This window comes from Stegodyphus dumicola, chromosome 2 (genome assembly GCF_044657685.1).
Source record: "Stegodyphus dumicola isolate Sdum_Otavi_A_Nest chromosome 2, ASM4465768v1".
Taxonomy (NCBI): domain Eukaryota; kingdom Metazoa; phylum Arthropoda; class Arachnida; order Araneae; family Eresidae; genus Stegodyphus; species Stegodyphus dumicola.
Genome location: NC_140769.1, coordinates 95,451,783 through 95,473,327, shown reverse-complemented (window position 1 = coordinate 95,473,327; position 21,545 = coordinate 95,451,783). Strand labels below are relative to the sequence as shown.

The window sequence follows — 21,545 nt, the reverse complement described above, 5'->3', positions numbered from 1 at the left end:
TGGCCAATCCCTCAGTTTGCTTGTAATATTTATTTTGGAAAACAAAATGTGTTTGTTTCAAACAGAGTTGAGTGAGAGAAATTAGCTCATCAATTTCGATGCAAGAGAAATGAAATTCGCGAAGTCTGGTTTCTAGACATCTTAATGCACCCTCCACTGGAACATTAGTGAATAATGATTTTACATCGAAAGAAACCATGAGTAAATTACGAGGAGAAATGTTTTTAACCTTTTTTACAAACTCTATTGAATTTTTTATGGTGTAAATGTTATTGTCTAATAGAGTGGAAAATCTAGAAACTAAATATTTAGCTAATGGATACGAGGCAGTACCTAAATTTGATACAATAGGGCGGAAAGGAATACCACTTTTATGAATTTTGGGAAGAGCATATAATCTGGCACAATTCGCAACAGATGGGATAAGCGAATGTTTTAAGTTGCTTGAAATGATTTGCGAAGATTTGATCGCAGTTTTTATTTTGGATAAGTCCGAAGGTGAAGGATCTTTAGGGATCGGATTATATGGTCCTTCGTTTAAGAGTTTAGTGACACCATCGATGTAAGTGTTCTTATCCATGACGACTATCTGGCCACCTTTGTCGGCCTTTGAAATGACAATATCCGGTTTAGAATGAATCTCGTGCATTGTAGCTCTTTCTCTCGCAGTTAGATTTGGTTTCAAAGGTTTATTATTGAATTTCACATTATGAGCGATAAGATGCCTAATCATTTCTTTCTGTGAATCTGAAACTTTACTGAACTTGAAAGCTTTTTCGATAGGAGCCAAAATCTTTGGAATGGAGGGTTTACAGGTTTGTGAGAAGTTAAAATTATATTTTAGAATTCTCTCTTGTTCTTCTGAAAGACTAACATTAGAAATATTAACTATTGGCTTGATGTTTACAATGGGAAGATTTTTTTGAACTACTTGAACTGGAAGACTGTAAAAGAAGTTTTTCGAATTTAACTGCAAGGGTGTTTTTATGACGGTTAACTGCATTCTCCGTTCTAGACCAAGACTTTTGTTCAAGGGCAGTGAATTTTGGATATGTTTTAGCGAGTTCCAGATGAAGCTTATAGAGTTCATGTTCAATTTTGGACAATTGTTGACGTGTATCCCTTATCACGGACGGAAGTAAGGCAAGTTTGCAATTTAACAGAATTCTTCATTAATTTCTCTCACTCAACTCTGTTTGAAACAAACACATTTTGTTTTCCAAAATAAATATTACAAACAAACTGAGGGATTAGCCATGGGAAGCCCCCTCAGTCCCATCCTGGCTGATATCTACATGCATTATTATGAATCAAAATTGTTTGAAACTTTAAACTTCCCGGCATGGTTCCGCTACGTAGACGATACTTTTACCCTGTTTGAAGGTAATAAAGATGATTTAAATAGAGTTCTTTCAACAATGAATTCTATTGATCCTGCTATTCAGTTCACTTTTGAACTTGAGACTTGCAATTCTCTTCCGTTTCTCGACATTCTGGTCACACGTAACATATCCAACTTCAGTACTACAGTTTACCGTAAACCTTCATCGGTTTGCCTTCCACCACACTTTAAATCATGTCATCCGACTAAACAAAAGTTAGCTTCATTTTATTCCTATGTTTTCCGTGCTCTTCAAGTTTGCTCCTCCAAACTAGCCCTTGATGAAGAACTAAATTATTTAAAAGCAATAGCTATTGACAGGGGCTTTTCACCCAACATTATTAATCAAGCAGTTAAAAAATTCTCATCTCAACACACTAAAAGCCACACTCTTATTTTAGGAGATTATAAAAATTCTGTTGTCATTCCATTCTTTCCATCAATTAGCTATAAAGTTGCACATATTTTGCAGAAATTTAACTTTTGGGTTGTTTACTCTCCCATCAATAAAATTCCAACTTCTATACTCAAGGACCCCATTCCGGATATGAATTCGCAGTCCACCAGCGGCCGAGCGGTAAAGACGCTGAACACTGGTAGTTCGGTCTGAGGTTCGAATCCCGTGAACGGGCTGGCTGCATGGGCGTTTTCGTGGTTTTCCCCATGTGTAACGTGTATACGAGCCAGTTTCCCTTAGAAAGTCCTCCACGAAAGGCATCCCTCCCTTTAGGCAGATAGCCCTCGTGTGCTTTGCCATAATTAAATACACCAACACCGGATATGAATTCCTGGGGTATTTATAGGATTCCTTGCCAGTGCGGTTTAATTTACATTGGCCAAACTAAGAGAGCCTTAAAATTTCGCGTCAAAGAACATGAGGCATATGTTAGAAAAAAGGAAACACAGAAGTCTTCTGTTGCTCAACATTGTTGGTCCGAAAATCACACTTTCAATTTTTCTGCTGCCAAAATTATTCAAAAAACATCTTCCATTGGAGAACTGGATTTTCTAGAGGCATTTCACATTCATAAAAATCTTTCTGTTTTAGTTAACGATCCTAATTCCAATCCAAATTTGCCTTCGGCTTTTAGAGAAATTATGTTTTAGTTCTGGTTTCGCCAACAGATGGCGCCACTTGCTTATTGTCCAGGCTTTCTTCTTATCTTATCTAAACATTATTTCCTATCTTGTTCATTTGCGGTTTTGCAGCTGAAGATGATGGTTCGGTAAAACCATCGAAACTAGTCCTGTGAAAATTTTGTAAATTAACGCTGATTTTTGTTGTTTGACTTCTGAATTAATGCTATTTAGTTTATGGATTTGTGTAGTGTAGCAAATACTTAATGTTGTGTTTCGTCGAGTTGAATGTTCTTTATGTGAAATTAAGATTCTAGATATGATAGTAACAGTTCTTTCTGCCTTCTCAATTTCAACCAAGTGAATCATATTTAGGCCTTAAGGAGTGGAATAGAAGGAAAGGTTTTCGTAAGTTTCGATACAGCTTGCCAAACAGAGTTGTCTTCAGTTAAAAAGGAGTTACCTTGGTTCATCCAGTGGAATTTGTGTCTATTTATTAGTAAGTGACCTCACTGAGTTATGCAACCTATTGACAGTGATCTTATCCTTTGAGTTTCTTGAACGCTATTTTCTGCGGGCAGCATTTCTAAGCTTAGCGAGATTTTGCAGTTCAGCCGATCTTCGAACTTGTGGCTTTTAAGTCTTGGTACAGGAATTTTCATATGCAGAAAAGCAAGCAGTATTTTGTGTGGCTTTTTCATACAATTTAAAGCAACGATAAAATTAAAACACTTCAATATATTTTACCTATTCTAAAAAGAAAGAGGCATCGGAATAATTGGATTTCCCATTTCCTGAAATCCAGATATTAGGTGATCTAATGCAATTATCATAAAAATCGTGATAGTATTTACTTTTTACTATTGAATGTATAATTGTTAATAATTGTTGCACACACAAAACTGTCAAGTTTTAAACGGAAATTAAATGCATGCTGGCGTCTTCATTTTCAGTCTTTCATTAAGGGTAAAAGTCTGAAGTCTTTCATTAAGGGTAAAAGTCTTTAAATAAAATATCAGAAAGTTACTTTATAATATGCTTAAGATTAATGCTTATACGTTATAACGTTATAGCGCAATTTTTTTAATTCACAACTTTTTCTTAACTTCTAGTGTTAATAATAGATCCACCGTTCTATGTCAACCATATCTAATAAAGTAGGTTTGAATCAATTTTGACTACTTCATACCCTTAAATACAAGTTCTTGAAACTGCATGGGATGTAAGGGCTGTTTGATCTTTTGTCTCAATACAGGACTTCTACGAAAAAACTCTTCAATTACAGAGGGTTGTTTACACATTTCTAGAACGATTTTGATAAAGTTTTGAAAAAAGCAAATGTTTTATAATAAATATTTCTGGCAACAGCTCATCATTTGAAATAAAAAAATATTTTCTTCTACTTTTAAATTTACTCTTCTTTCAAAATGTTGCATATAAATAAGCTGGGGATTAAAGGATAGGTTTTTTGCTCCTTTCGAAAAGAAAGATTCTTATTCCATAACACAGAAACGTTGCGAAAGGCATGGTATTAAAATTTCGAAAGGCAAAATAAAGAACATTATTAATATGAAAGGAAAATATGTCAATCTACATGGAAGGAAGACTCCAAAGGAATATCCGAAAAACGTACGTACTGTACAAGATATATACTAAATTTAAACAGCTGGTAGGAAGAGAATATCCTCTGAGATAAAAATCAATTGCGAAATCTTTATTTAAACTAATATTATATCTGTTATATTTAAAAATAATAAACCAAGTTTCACAACTTACAAAGACTAAAAAGCAATGTTCATCAGCTTTTGCTAACGCTTGTGGCTGAAAGCAGTAAGACTTCTGAAAAGCTATATAAAAATTATTTATCCGGAGATAAATGGAAAACATTGTGACCATTGATAAAACGTGGGTTCAACTAAATGACTGCAACATAAAAAAATTTTGTTTCCTTCGTTTCCATAATAAATATGGAAACGAAGGAAACAAAATTTAGAAATCCGGTTTCATAAATGCAAAGAAAGTTTTAGTAAGGGGTTTATGTTTTTCTTAGGATTCTCTTACAAAGAGAAATTTAAAAATAAGAAGAATGAGAAAAAATGTTAAAATAAATTCAACGTACAATCAAGAGAAAGTTTTAACTGCGATATTTACAGAAGAAGTTCCATTTTTATATAAAAATAACGTTCAAAGAGTGAAACTTCATAAAGGCAAAACAATAAAGTACCACTGCAGTAGTTGGGATAATGAAGACTGATGCAAGTATCTTCTCAATGTATTCCTGCGAAGTCCCATGACGGATGGACTATTGTGAGGCTGGTCTCTTGAAAAGAACTCTAAGCACAGACCCACCACAGTTAATGAAATCTGGAGAGTTTTGGTAAAGAAATGAAAAAAATGGTACCTGTGGAAAGTTTGGGAAAAGCTCTTCTAACAAAGAAATCACTAGAAAAGGCTATTAGATCGAACACTTGAAAAGTAATGATGCATATTAAACGGCCCTGAAATCCTTCTAAATATGTGTAAATACCCTCTATTGTAAGTTGATCTTCACAGTACTAAATTATTCCAAAAATAAAATGGCTCTGTAATACTCAAATAAGTTTTGCGGGAGAAGTGTCAGAATTTTTATAGTCATACACTGCTGACGGCATGATTGAAATGATGTTGCCCATTTGAATTTGTAGTGTAATTAAAATAATGTTTTAGGGTGCTGCGCCAAGATTGTTTTTGCTGCAAAACAGATTCCAGCTGTTGAGCTAAAATTTCTGCTTTCTCAGTTTCCGTGTAATGGTTCTTTTGACGCATTTAAGGGGCGGAATTTTATTGTGGCATTTCTTAAACCTAGATATAAGTACATGAAAATTTAAAATTGCAGTAATAATAAAAATACATTTAATGATTAGCCTTTGTACAGATGAAAATATGTTAAACACTGGGAAATTTTGTAATGTTAGTCAACTCTTATTTTTAATTTTTTTTAAATAATTTTTCTCGTATACTTGGACTGGTTTATTCCCATAATCAAATATTCAGATAAGCAGAACTGATGTGCTAATCATAAATGTGCCTTAGAATGACTATAAATCACTTTAAAAAATCCTCTCTGCAGAGAATTAATTTGCAATAGCTGTTATGTGCTTAACAAATAAAAGACATCACTTCAAAGACTTGGCATATTTATTTCCGTTCAGAATTGTGTCTAAGAAAAATATACACAGCTTACAAAATTTTCAAATTCATGAATGCTGTTTCTTACTGCATTATTTTCCTTAAATTTTAAGACTCTTAAGAGGCTTCTTTAAAATCCGCTAAAATGGTGTCTTCTTTAAAATTCGCATCTTAATTTAAAAAGTAAAATTCCAGAATTATTTTGATAAAATATTTTAAAGCTTTACACGCATGTAAAATTGTTATGAAAAGAAAATATTTATCGTTTCATTATCAGTCGAATAATTTTTGAGGCAGGATTCTGCAGTTGTGAAATCAGTAGGAGGCCAGTTTAGGAAACTCTTTATTACACTTTCGCAACTTTTCGCCAATTTTTGGAAAGATGCAACTCTGAATTTTCGGAATTGTAATAAAAGAAAGCATATCGCATCTAAGTATCCAAATGGGTGAGGAAGCCATATTATAAAATCGTCCATGAATGGATATAGGTATTTTAAAGGTTCCACTTTTCTATGGAATACAACGGTAGTAATAAAATAGCGAAATAGCATGTCATCAGAATGATCATTATTATCATCATCCTCATTATCATTATTATTACGATCTTCATTGTGATCAATATGGTTATTGTCACGTTCGTTTTCGTGACTAGCAACATCATCATCGTTGTCAACAATATATTCTTCAATATTGCAATTGATTTCAAGAAGTTTCTCTTTGGTTACACTGCTTAACTTATTCCAAGCGAAAACAACTGCCGCTTTACTAATTAGCGACTCATACAATGCTTTGTGTAAGAGATTTAGGAAAAAGTTATCATTTTTAGGAAAATTCGGATTTTGCATATATTTAGACCAAAGTTTGATTACTTTATATTTCGGAAAGCCGTAATCATCCCGTATTAGCGAAGCTCTCTCTTTCAATGATAGTTGATTCCACAAATGAGAAATTGATTCCTCTAAACAATACACACAACTCAATCTGTAACGTTGATAATTTGAAATTTTCTCATCTAGTACAATATGTTTAGCAATTTTTCTCTCATCTAGACGTCCATCCGCCCAATCAGTTAACATCCAAATATCAGCCGTTAAATTGCAGGAAATATCAAATAATCCTTTCCAGACACCGCTCCAAAATAAAAGCTGTAATGATATTTTTCGAATAAGAACAATTAAACGTTCCTGGATTTTATGTGTCAGGAACAGTGTCTTGCACACTTCTGTAGATTCTTTTAAAATAGATTCCTCCCATTTCAGTCTTAGTTGTTTAGCAGAAGGGGAATCTGAAGTTTTCAGCTGAATGAAAAAAATGTGTTGCTTTAATTTACAGTTATGACATATTCTTAAGGCCACATTTTCAAGCGCCCGTTGCTCCAAAGACATGGGGATCTTCATATAACCCTCCATTAACTGTTCTGCTACTTTACTAAAACTCATTTCTCTTGTCTTGTGTTACTTAGGTTAGAAGATACTTACATAGCCAGCCTATTGAAAATTTCAGCACAATCGTAAAAGCTGAGCACCTCCGTAATACTTTGCCGAATATTTCCTCCCTCCTCCTGTAATGAAAGTGATGCTATAATTAATAAATATTCAATTAAAAAGCAATTGAAGAGTAATTCTTTAATCAATCTTAAATTATATGATTTATATATACAAGATAAAATTTGATGTTAAACACATAATATCATTAATTATGAAATTATGCCTTTCAATTATAGAATTGTGGATTAATTTATACAATTATCTATTATTTTGTCTATATTATCACTACTGCTCAGAATTAAGTTTGGAAGAGAAACTTCGGCAGCTATCGTTGACCAGTTATTCTGTTATATCTCCCAAACGCTAAAATGGGTTATGGGCTTTAGTTTCGTAGATATACTTAGAGAACCTTATTTAAATGCCTATTACTTTATATATAACATTGCAATCTGACTGGGAATTTTTTTAAGTTTCCTCCAGATACCTGCTTTTATGTTTCTTTTATTGTATGACTTGTGTAACCATCAGGATGACGTGTTAATAAACATCATCCGAGTTTGTATTTTAAAAGTTAAAGACGGGAGGGAATGAGTCATCTGTCTGTCACTCGAAGTAATAGCGTGGTTCTAACATCTCGCGTTCAATGTAGTGTAGAACTGTACAGTAGCGCCCAGTATGCAGCGACATATGCCTCGAGACAGCGACAGCTTTAGTCTACCTATGTAAGATTGCAAGCTGAACGGATGCTGGCAAGTCCTATTAGGGATCGCGGATATCTGGTAGATTCTATAAAAACATGGTTGAAGTCAGCCATTATTTTTTATGTTAGGAGCTCGATTCTGAGTTTTATGGAAGGGTTCGAAAGTCATTTTATGCTGCACCCAGTTGGAGAGCAACAGAAGGTAAGCAAAGAGCAGGCCCTGATCAAATTCAAAAAGCATTAGGGAAAATCTGGTAGTGATAAATACAATTAAAGTGCGTGTTGAACAGAATGCTCAATTTTTTGTGCAAGAATTGATGCTGTTTGAACTCTTATTACAGAAAGTTGAAATCGTAAAATTGTTAGGTACGCCTCTCCAATGACATTAGCAATTCCCTCCTCGCTGCTTATTATATAAGCATTTAACTTTTAAACGGAGAGTGTGTAATCTTTGTATATACCAGACACATTCGGCACTCCTTCTAGTACCTTCTTACTCGAAGTAATAGTTTAATGAAGAAGCATGCGAGATCCACAAATTCCTCTAACTCTTCCGATGCACTTGACGTGCTTTTGAGTTAGCCTTTTGACAATCACTAGATTCGATTCAGTAGAATCTACTTCAGAGGATGGCAGAAGGTTTTTCATAGAATTGTTTTTTTAAGAAGTGTTCTAATAGGAGGTAATACATCGCAACTGGCTTATTTATTCAAAAAGATCACTGTCGTTATTCTGTTTTCCATGCATTTTTTTTACTAAAAGTAAGACAAACTCTACTATTTCCAATCCAAAAAGAGGTTTCAAAGATTGGAAAAACTTAAACCGAATTTTCGATCACGAAACTTCTGTTTCATCGTGATGCTTATCTTCAATGGAAATGCTTTGAAAAAACAATTAAAGGAGATGGTTTTATAGATACTTCCCTGCATGAAGCAGTAGAATCAGAAAACGAAAAGTGGTGACATATCTTACGCGTTATATTAGACATAATTTGGTTCCTGCAAAACACAATTTACCTCTTAGAGGTACGCATGAAATTATTGGCAGTTCAAGTGCAGGAATGATCCTAAACTGAATTGAATTAATAGGTCATTATGATAGAAATATTGCCTATCATATAGCTAATCACAAAAAGGGATCCGTTTCTTATGTGTTTAGTAAAATACAAGAGGAATTTATATTTCTCTTAGGTAATCATGTTCGATTTGAAATTATCGCTTTCCTTTGTTTTCTGATGACATTCTGGCATTCAGTATTTACGAAGGCCTTGGGTATTTTGGGAATTTACCAATGATTTCGGAATAGGTATTTCAGCTGCTTGAACGATTTTATCACTAAGAGCCCTTAGAGAATGATCAGTTAGCACATAATTTACCATTTCTTCAGTAAAATAGGCATGATGGGAGAAAGAGAAAATGTGTTTTTGCTTTATCCAATAAAACCCATGGTGTTCCGGAGATATAAGAACTTCCATTTCCTATAAAATTTACGATGATTGGGATATGGTCGCTATTAAATGGATAATGCCGAACACACTAAAGGAGCAGAATGACAGAAGTTGCGGGAAGGCAATAGCAAGATAGATCAAGTGGAAAGTCCTTGTTGGATAATGAAATTACTTTCTGCGTTGTGGAGGATACAGAGATAGTGGTATGGAATAGTTGTCATGGAATAGCTTTTCCCGTGGACTTTTATCTCTACTACACCACAGGGGATTGTGCATTGAAATGACCTAACAGAATAAATAGTGTTGACCATTTAAATAGTCTAAATCTCCTTGATAAACATTCTCATTTGATGGAAGATGGGCATACAAACAGAAATCAGTACCCGGACTTTCACCTGAACGGCAACTGTTTAGAGAGGGGTTTGTAAAGGGAAAGAGCACTTAACAGTTAATTGACGTAGGCAGACCTACATCACTGCTCAAAAGTTCGCTTCGTTCCTTTCTTATTATTTATTATCTAAAACGTTCTACGGAACTATCAGGTTTGAGGAATGTCTCTTGTACTCCTATATAAAGAAGTTGATAATTATTAATGAGCTGTTTAACACCGTCAAGTTCTTGCAGAAAGCCACTACAGTTCCAAGATATAAGAGTGGCCATTAAGACAGTTTATTACTGTGATGCAGTTTTTATTTTTTATTTTTTTTGTTTGTTTGTTTTTGTTTCATGAGGCAAGACATGTTTTGCCTTCCTCTCTTTCCATCTCAGATTCGATGATGTCAGAAAATATCCCTTAGAGTCGCCTTGGGCTTCTGTTTTTAGGGCTATATATTTTGTTTTTTTGAACTGCTTTTATTTCCGAGTTTTCTGTTCTCTGCTTGGGAGGAAAAAAGATTTAAAAATATTTCGCTGCCATTTATTTTTGGTTCTGATATTTTTTCTGTATGTTATGAGATGTTTCGATATTGACCGATACGATCTGGCGGCTTAGATTGGTCCTTTTTTGGTGACCGATGCTAAACAGTTTATTTTCAGGATAGCAGACTTCCTAATAATTTTGATATGCTGCATTTATTTCTCTTCCCATTTAGGGAAATTTCGTGAATATAATGGAAGGTCGACATGAAAATTTACATATTTTGGATTGGCAGTGGAGTACTGATTTTCATGACCAATCACAGAACAGCGAGCATACATCAGGTTCCCACGACATGCGGCCTTTGCATGACCAAACAGCTGACACTTGAAACAGCGCAGTCGGTTCCCCGCCTAAGATCTCATGGTACAGTTGAGGTAACCTGCCTTAATGGATTTTAGTAGCCCTGGAGATGAGAACGTCAGGATAATATGTTTCATGTTAAGACGTTGCCCATCTTTACCGATTTTAATTCGGTGAGCCCCACATACGTTTTTCTCAGCCAGTTCTTTTGTTTTTTCTCAGAGACTGATATGAAATATATAAAATGACACCTCTGGATGTATTCAAAGAATTATGTGAAGACACTAATACAACTCTCACTCATATTTGTCATTTTAGGAGGCAAGAGGATTGTGCATCAGATAGCCTCTCGATAAACAGAGATCTTGAACTAAGCTTTTTTAGTTTTTTGGCTCACCAGTTGAGGCTTATGAACGAGAAATGGTAATACATTTTCTAGTTGAGATGACTAAGAACTCAGGATATTTGCTCTCGCTAACTATGACAGAAGCGTATATTCGCTTAACAGTTCCAAAAGTTTTCGCTTCCATGTGGTTGGGAGAATTTAAAGATGCAATATTGTAAATAGAAAGGGTTCGAAGCTCGATCACTCCAACCACCATGGAGCTCAATAAGGGAACACAGATCCCTGTGTTAGAGCTAGCCGTGTCTATACGCAGACGTACTTCGTCCATCCCGTTGAGTTACATCCTCCCCGCTACATTTAGGCAGCATAGCAAGACTTGGGGGAGGGGGACTTCTCGAATTCAAGCAAAAATGTTTTTTAAAAAAATCACAATTTAATGTATGTTGCATCCATAAGCAAATGTCCAAAAATTTAGCGAGTTAAAAAACAGAAATCAGTTATTATAAAGGATGTAAATTTGTTACGCATTAGAATTTTTAAAGCATATTAATTCTCACTTTAAAAAATTTCAGTTTTGAAATTCTCAATAATAACAGAGATGCCAATCTACTGAACTTAAAAATCAGAATCTCCTAATAAATCAGAAAAAAATCCCTCGGGAAAATATCCTGTTTTTTAAAAGATAAAAGTGTTTGGAATGAAAAGTTTTTTAATCAATACTAAATTTAAATATTAAATGTATGGTATGACAGTTACTAGTTTGCAAGTGGTGCAAAAGTCCTTGCATGTAAATATACACATATAGTATACACTATATGCAGGTAATATTGCTCGTTTCGGTGTCTAGGAGATATTTTAAAACAGTAGATTTCATTCTAAAAACCGATATGCCGTATTTAAAACAATCAAACATTTTAACATGTGCAAAAACATTTAAAATAAAAACAAAAACATGTTGGTCACAATGTGGTTTTCATACACAAAATCTGATCTCTATCAGTCCACAACTGAGCTAACTTCATATACCGAATTCAACACTACAGTGCCAAGCAACAGATATATACAAAAGCCAAATATGCAAATTACTATATATATATGTTATCTGTACCTTTTAGTATAAAAACAGTAATTAAATCAATATTTTGCTAATTAAAAGTTTGTTTTATCATAAATATCAGATTTAAGTTTAGCTCTTGTTTTAGTAAGAAAGAAAATCGTCAAGGCCTGCATTGCTGTAAGGAATTATCAAATTACTCAACATTATTTTAGACAATTCATTGAATTTTAAACTTCCCAGTTCCGTTCAATTTCTCGAGACCACCGCGGCCAAGCGATAAAGTCACTGAACACTGGTAGTTCAACTCGAATTCTATTCCAGGCGAACAGACTGCCTGAAAAAACATGCGCTTTCGTGTTTTCCCATGTGTAAAGTGTATTTGAGCTTAAAATGTCGTCCACGAGTACATCCCTCCCCTTCGGCAAATAGGTCTTCCGTGCCATACATAAAACAGGTAAAACCTTTTAATTTCTCAGGTAAACTCTAAAAAACAAATTCTTATGGTCTTTCACCACTCTCAGATTTAATTTTTTTTAACTTGTGAATTGCAAAATATTATAATACTAACTGTAAACTTCAGTCTATCATTTACAAAATCTGCAAGAGCTGCTAGTTATAATGTCGTGCAATGTGACTGGAATTTACCCTTTACATGTCATCACCTTTCAAAATTAAACGAAATAAAATTGGAAATCTATTCAATAAAGATGCATTTTCTAAAACAGGAATATGTACACTTCATTGCCGATTGAAAATTAGCGTTGCGTATAATCACAAGTTTTACTTTTATAGCTTTTAACGTGTGAAAATTTTTATTTTTCTCCGAAATGTTTTGCTGTTCTTTGGTACTTGCAATCCCTATCATCGCTTTTTTTATTTTTATTTCACTATAATTTACTTAAAATGAAACGGCCTTGGTTCCTTTCTTTACCTTTGATAGGTAATCTAGGAAAACACGAAACAATGAGGAGTTAGAAATCGTGTTTTTGAATGCGAATAACGAAATCTTAAACTTAGCTTTCTAAAAATCGTCAGAAATTTTATTGGCAGACTATAGTAAAAAATGGGCGCTGTAAAATACGAGCGCTGTAAGGACTGAATGAAGACTGTATAATGTGGATAACGGCAAATCAACCGTGGGCTATTTGTCTAGGGCAATGAGCTCTATACCAAGATTAAGCAATACCAACAACTCTGATCACTGTACATCCCCGTAGCAGAACAGTCCATTTACTATTCTTAATTAATTCATTCTAACTTAATTATATTACTACCCCCACTTAATTACTCCTGAATATTACTCCTGAAATCACCCAAACCAGATCCAATAAGGAAATAGTATTTTAGCATTTTGTATATTGTTATAATTTAAAGTATTTTATTTAATACGCATTTCAGTTTTTTTAACCACTACTTCCCGATTTATGTAAAATGTAGCTTATATCTGAATTGTATGTGTAATAGTTACGTTCAAGAACCTAGGTAATGTTTATCAAGTTATCAAAATAATTTTCAATCTATTGTTGCAACTTTACCCTGTGAAATGAACATAACCGCGTATGTTTTTAACCTAAGCAATAATTTTAATGTTACATCCCAAAGGTAGGTTAATGTTTCTGCAAGATTGACTCATTAAGGCCAGTGGAGGCTCTTCTGTAAATCACAATGTACTCTGAATAACAATCAAAATATCCTTCCGACCCATAAAAATAGCTTTAATCCGGTAAATCATCAATTTAAACACACAGAATACCAAAATTTCAAGTTTCAACCAACAGGGCGCTCGCGAGACCTTTGGAAGGGTCTTTCCTCTGGATGTTTAGTATGAACTGCCGACAGCAGGGATGGTTTTATAGAACACGTTTACAGTTTTCTTTTTTCTTTTTTTTTTTTCGGGGAAGAGTAGTTACTTATGATAAAGCACACTAGGTTATCTGCCTAAGGGAAGGGGTTCTTTCGTGGAGGATTTTTTAGAAGATACTGGCTCGTATGTTACACATAGAGAAAACCATGAAAACGTCCATTCAGCCAGCCAGTTCGCTTAAAATCGAACGCAGGTCGGAACTACCAATGTTCAGCGATTTTACTACTCGGCCGCTGGTGGACCTGGACGTTTTAAAAGGAACATTGGTTTGTATTCACATAACGCATGAGGAAACTCACGAAAACATTCAAACAACGAGCCTGTTCGTCGGAATTTGAATCAAGAGTCCAACTACTAGTGTTGAGCAATTTTACTATTTGGCCACCGTTTGGCTTGTAAGATAAGGAATATTCAAGACATATTTTTCTTTTAAATTTAATTGATACATAGAAGTTACAAAAAATTACAGTAACGTATTTTGTGCCTGCAGAATGAACTAAATGCAGTTTTCAGAAGACAAATTAAAGGACTGTCAACATTCGCTGATAATGAGATTTTTAAAACGACGAATATTAATTACAAAGCATATTAAAGCTAATAATCGAAAAAAACTTAAAAAATTTCAATTTAGGATAGTAAGTTTTAAAAATATACATTTTACATTACAACCGCAGTGTGTATTTGCACTATCAAATGTTATAAAAATCATACATGCTGTGGATGTGATTTCCGCTGCATGTATGAATATATTTAGATATATCTAAAATTAAAACCTAAAAATAATATCCAAAATACAGGACGCAGAGCTAAACAAAATGGTTACAGATATAACATTTAATGGTAGAAAAGCTCTTGATTTAATTCACTATAAAAATGGTATAAAAAGTAAATACTATTATAAAGTAGTAGTATTTATAAATTGCTCAGTTTGCCATAGACATGACAATATCACCTTTATATCTTGATGGTTAGAAAAACTGATGCTTCATAGAATTAAAGTCCAGAACTTAAAAACATAAGATGTAAATCTAATTTAAGTACATTAATAAAATTAATTCTAAATAATAACTGGGTTAAATAAATTTTCAAAGTCCAAAGTCAAACAAATTTCAGTCACCGCTGTTTGGGTCAGAAACTTAAAGGGAACGAATCCTAAATTTTCTCGAATCCTAATCGATTTTCCAGTTTCTCTAAATAAGAATAAGAAAACTGATTTTTTTAATTAGAATTTTGTAAATAAAGTAAAAAAATAATCTGCGTTTGAAGAAAAGCTAATTTAAAATACGATTTTCAAAACTTACTCTATATATTATGTTAAGTAGCTACAAATTAAGTTTAGCTACTGAAGTACGTACATAAAGTACAAAATACTTACTACTGTACAAAATACTACTGAAGTACAAAATTCTTGGTTTAATTCTAGTATACGGTACACACGGTATTTGACGACATTATTATGAGCAGTAAATGGGGTATTTTGCTGTTGGCGACAGTTTTCAAAATCGCGCCAAGGCCGTACGATATACTAGGATTTTACCAAATTTTTAAGTAATAAAAGTCATTTTCTCTACCTAATATGATAAGAAACATTTTTGGTGCAGAATGAAATAGTGAGTGACTTAGCAGTTCAACGGATAGACAGCCGGAATCGTAAGCACCGCTATACCAGCGGTTCTCAGCCTTTCGACTAACGCATACCATCTAAACAAAAATTGAAAACCTTTAGTATCACCGCTACAAAGTACTACTACCACCACCCTTTAACAAAGCTCCGATCGCATAAATTTAAGAGTGTTAGAGAAAAAAACTCAATCAGGAAGTTGGGGTTTTAATTTTTGAATTTAATAGTAAAAAATACTTTGCGTACTATTTTTTTCTTGCGTACCACCGGTTGAGAACCCCTGCTCTGTACCCTAGAATGAGTTCTCAAATATTTACGATTTATTAGGCGTAGGTTATCTATGTCCAGAATTATCGTGAAAGAACAAAGAACTGTTTATTAGAAAATTCCAGTGGATTTTATTACATTGCGTTATCATGCCAGGTCAGCTCAAGGTCGCCGTGACGTGATAGTCGTGGTCCAAGTATACCATTAAAATTGCAATTATTGCAATTTAAAAAATACTTCTAAATCAGTGGCGTAGCTATGGTGGGGCAAGGAGGCAGCATTCAGAGGGCGCCAAATTGACGTTACAAAATTTAGAATAAAAGGTATACCATTCTTGGCCTACAGAAAGCAGCGCAAAATCTCCAATTGTCCCCGGGCGCTGAAAACCCTACTATGGCTCTGTTCTAAACAGATATCAACAAAACTCATTTGCCATATTCCTCAATTGAAACGCGGTTAATCTTCGGATTATGGTAACTTGGCGATTTTTTGGCGAAAATTGGGCGACCAACCCTGCTACAGCAACCTGCTAGTTTTTTTTTTTTTTTTTTTTTTTTTTTTTTTTTTTTTGGGGGGGGACGCCATTTTGTTTTTACGAAGTAAAGGCTTTTTTTTTTTTTTTTTTTTTTTTTTTTTTTTTTTTTTTTTAACTCAACATTTTTTTCCAACAATCTCCTAGCCGAATTACGCTTATGCTAGAACTTTTATGGAACAAAAGTACTTAATCATGACGATGACTAGGGGCGAAATTGGGAGAAAGTGCAGAATCGCCCACTGCTTGCCGCGCTTTTAAGAATTGCACATACACGGTATCCATGTACACATCGACCTATTTTCACTTAAGAAAAATATCCCAGAATTGCACAAAAATGGCACTGCGCACACTCTTGACTTTATCCATGTACACTGCTAAAGTCCTAGCTAGTAACCTTTATCGCCTTACCAAAATGTCGCCAAACTACCTGTTACCATATTCCAAAGATTAGACGAAAACGCTTAGCAGTTCTATTAGATTAGGATTCGAATGATGAAAAAATCGTGAAGATTCGAATCTTACTTCATATTCGCGGAATTCGGGGATTCAAGTGTCTCGTTTTTGCACTGAATCATGAAACCAGGCAACCCGTTTCCTTTAGTACTAAAAATATGCGTACATTTTTAGTAGTAATACGTGAAATTGCTTATTAATGCATTTACATAATAGAATTTGAGCCATGATGACTTAATGTTTTAAGTAAGAGAAATGTTTCTTAAAACCCTGATCTTGCACTCATGAGATGGCTTTCCTGGGTTCGATTCCAGGTTACCTGGGTTCAATTACAGGTGAACAAGCTGGCTGAACGTTTTTTCATGGTTTTTCCCTATGTGTATCGTGCATGTTGGCAAGTTTCCCTTAAAAAGTCCTCCATGGAGGCATCACTTTATTAGGTAGATAGCCCTAGCGTACTTTGAAACAATCTCAATAAACCAAACCATGAGATCACATTTAGATAATGACAATTTTAGTCATACCGTTTTAAGAAAAATATTTAAAATGTAAATTTTTATACGAACCCATACGATTTATTTCCCAATCAATAGAGAAATAAAATTCCATCGCCACGCAACTAAAACTACCAGAATTAACATTTTCAATACGTAACTGAACAAATTATATAAAATTTTGTTAAATTATTTATGCATGCAAATTCAAGAATGTTACATTTTTGCAAAGATCCTGTTTAGATTAGGAAAAAACAAGTTCCAAATCAAAACTCTAAAAATTGTAGTTTTTTTTAGAGTAACGAAACTTAATTTCGATACAACCGCTTAAACAAATTTTTCCACTGTTTCTTTAAATAAGGTGAAAGAGTAATTCAGAAGTCAAACAACAAAAATCAGCGTTAATTTGCAAAATTTTCACAGGACTAGTTTCGATGGTTTTACCGAACCATCATCTTCAGCTGCAAAACCGCAAGTGAACAAGATAGGAAATAATGCTTAGATAAGATAAGAAAGCCTGGACAAGAATAAGCAAGTGGCGCCATCTGTTGGCGAAACCAGAACTAAAACATAATTTCTCTAAAAGCCGAAGGCAAATTTGGATTGGAATTAGGATCGTTAACTAGAACAGAAAGATTTTTATGAATGTGAAATGCCTCTAGAAAATCCAGTTCTCCAATGGAAGATGTTTTTTGAATAATTTTGGCAGCAGAAAAATTGAAAGTGTGATTTTCGGACCAACAATGTTGAGCAACAGAAGACTTCTGTGTTTCCTTTTTTCTAACATATGCTTCATGTTCTTTGACACGAAATTTTAAGGCTCTCTTAGTTTGGCCAATGTAAATTAAACCGCACTGGCAAGGAATCCTATAAATACCCCAGGAATTCATATCCGGAATGGGGTCCTTGAGTATAGAAGTTGGAATTTTATTGATGGGAGAGTAAACAACCCGAAAGTTAAATTTCTGCAAAATATGTGCAACTTTATAGCTAATTGATGGAAAGAAGGGAATGACAACAGAATTTTTATAATCTCCTAAAATAAGAGTGTGGCTTTTGGTGTGTTGAGATGAGAATTTTTTAACTGCTTGATTAATAATGTTCGGTGAAAAGCCCCTGTCAATAGCTATTGCTTTTAAATAATTTAGTTCTTCATCAAGGGCCAGTTTGGAGGAGCAAACTTGAAGAGCACGGAAAACATAGGAATAAAATGAAGCTAACTTTTGTTTAGTCGGATGACATGATTTAAAGTGTGGTGGAAGGCAAACCGATGAAGGTTTACGGTAAACTGTAGTACTGAAGTTGGATGTGTTACGTGTGACCAGAATGTCGAGAAACGGAAGAGAATTGCAAGTCTCAAGTTCAAAAGTGAACTGAATAGCAGGATCAATAGAATTCATTGTTGAAAGAACTCTATTTAAATCATCTTTATTACCTTCAAACAGGGTAAAAGTATCGTCTACGTAGCGGAACCATGCCGGGAAGTTTAAAGTTTCAAACAATTTTGATTCATAATAATGCATGTAGATATCAGCCAGGATGGGACTGAGGGGGCTTCCCATGGCTAATCCCTCAGTTTGCTTGTAATATTTATTTTGGAAAACAAAATGTGTTTGTTTCAAACAGAGTTGAGTGAGAGAAATTAGCTCATCAATTTCGATGCAAGAGAAATGAAATTCGCGAAGTCTGGTTTCTAGACATCTTAATGCACCCTCCACTGGGACATTGGTGAATAATGATTTTACATCAAAAGAAACCATGAGTAAATTACGAGGAGAAATGTTTTTAACCTTTTTTACAAACTCTATTGAATTTTTTATGGTGTAAATGTTATTGTCTAATAGAGTGGAAAATCTATTAACTAAATATTTGATATATACTGAGATATATATATACTGAGAACTGGATTTTCTAGAGGCATTTCACATTCATAAAAATCTTTCTGTTCTAGTTAACGATCCTAATTCCAATCCAAATTTGCCTTCGGCTTTTAGAGAAATTATGTTTTAGTTCTGGTTTCGCCAACAGATGGCGCCACTTGCTTATTCTTGTCCAGGCTTTCTTATCTTATCTAAGCATTATTTCCTATCTTGTTCATTTGCGGTTTTGCAGCTGAAGATGATGGTTCGGTAAAACCATCGAAACTAGTCCTGTGAAAATTTTGCAAATTAACGCTGATTTTTGTTGTTTGACTTCTGAATTAGTATTTATTCGGCGTGTTATTGTGTCTTAATTAAGGTGAAAGAGATTTAAGTCTTATAATTTTCTCGATTTTTCATACAAAAGCATCAGTTGGAAAAGTCTATATTAAAGAATGATCTAATTAATAAATCCTTTGTTACAACGTCCACATAAAATGTAGGAACACTGTGCTCTGACTAAATGCTACCCATGTGGCCAAAAATTTCACAATGGTGCCTCTTTTAATCTTTATTCATTAAACTGAAATCATAGACCTAAAAATCCAATAGTTCAAACAATTTAAATTGTAATAAAGTTATGAAACATCCCAAGTACTGAATACCTGAGTGTACTACGACAGTTTTGAATTTTGGACTTGAAACAAGAAATACAAAGCTATCTCAAAACTGTTATATGTAATGCATAAAATACTACAATAAAATGAATACTATAACACTTTCATCGCCTAAAATCACATTTCACTTACATAAAATAAATAAAGCCTTTTACCACACATTATAAAAACTTGCAAATTAATTATAAAAGTCATTAAATAACCCAGAAAAAGAATGTCACTTGACCATTAATATTCAATCTTACAACACTCAATCAAATATCGAAAGTAAGCACATTTTACAAGTAAAGAACCAAAAATAAGTTGACTTACCACGGGATAAAGCTAATCTAAGTAAGAACTAAAAAATGACAAAAGTAACTACAAGGATTGCTATCGCAAACTCAAGTATATCATTTACTTGGAGTAAAATGTAATCTAGCGAATGCTAGAACTGAAACGTATGGAACTTGGTGACCGAAGGTGCTGATATTTACTATATCAGATAATAAATAAATGCAACTTGCGCCGCGTATTTGGCGAAGAAACAGCAAGTCCTACTGTTCTAACTGATGATAAACGGACGATTCACGTCTTTGCCAAGCAGCATGCAATAAAACACAGTTAACTGAGCTTTTCCTCTCGTACCTTTTTCTATTTTGCCACTTTCTGCAAAACATGTGTTTGCAAATTAAAGGCTTTCAGCCTTTTTTGACTGAGCGTAAACTCTGCTGTGGACAAATTTCTGCTCACGCTGAGGCTATTAAAAGCTTGAAGTTCACCCTCATGTGTTATTTTGAGATAGTGCAAACCTGACCCGCTTCGGACCTACCTGATGAATCGTCCAATGCTGATGCTTATGATCACAGATTTCTCAAAAGGTGACCACCATATGTGAAAATAAATTAGATTTTACTAAAAAAAGTATGGAAATTTGAATGCTTCAGAAAATCCCAAATCCAAGAAATAAAAGTTCCGCAAATAATACGATGATGAAGGTGAAAATAAAACACAACAGCGAGCGGCAAAAATTGAGGCCACAAACACTTCTGTTTTGTTTGCTAAACTGGATGACGTTCGTACTTTTGCTCACATCTAGCAATATGTGAGTGTGCTGCAACCCTCCTGGTTCATAATAATCAGCCTCATGGTTAACGCAGCACACCCAGCACAGACAAACAAAAATACAGTTAAAAACGTCAAACCAAAATTCCCAGTATTGTTCTATTGTTATTTATAAAGTTCATCAAATCCTTTGCAGATCTAAACTTTTTATTGCAGCAGTAGAATTCCTTTGCGTTACCATGTTTTCCCCTAACATGTCTCAGTAATACGCAGTCTTCGACGAAATGTCGTGCATTGCCTTAAGCACTACAAAAACGGGAAAGACTATTATTTTGTAAATTAAATCTTTTCAGGTACACCGGGAAGCTCCCGTGTCCAGTAATTATTTAATTGTAATCAAAATCACGTATCATTCTCATATTTTTAAAAACTTCGAAATTCAACAAATATTCTTTCCTTTTTCCCGAAATGTTCCATTTTTCTTTCCAGCAATCCTAATTGAAATCTTTGATTTTACCAATAACGAATATTTTTGATGCTCGAATATCGAACGCATCCCCGGCATTACCCATAGCAGGCTCTTTGGTCAGCATGTCGGCCCTCTCATTGCCTGTAACACCAACATGGGTTCACCAAGTTCACTGTTTCACCAAGTTCATTTTCACTTCATGTGTTTTCTCAACTTTTACAAGGAGATGTTTTATAAAGTATCATGGGGTAGCGAGAAACTAGCGTTTTGATTTGGAGGCGTAGTAATATGTATCACAAGCACAGATGAAGTTATAGGGAATTCGAGAAATTTTCCGAGGCGCCAGTGACCATACCGCAGCCTTTGCCAACTTGATATCG

General features: G+C 34.2%; 1 protein-coding gene across 1 annotated transcript; it reads right to left on the bottom strand.

The window, feature by feature from the left end:
• Nucleotides 1–5,624: 5,624 nt before the first annotated feature.
• LOC118204041 (uncharacterized) lies at nt 5,625–20,524 on the bottom strand. The gene is made up of 2 exons (XM_035376362.2): nt 19,965–20,524; nt 5,625–7,187 (listed from the first exon to the last, which is right to left on the bottom strand). Exon 2 carries the CDS (start codon nt 7,063–7,065, stop codon nt 5,869–5,871), a length of 1,197 nt encoding a protein of 398 aa, XP_035232253.1. The 5' UTR covers nt 7,066–7,187; nt 19,965–20,524; the 3' UTR covers nt 5,625–5,868.
• Between the last annotated feature and the right edge of the window lie 1,021 nt (nt 20,525–21,545).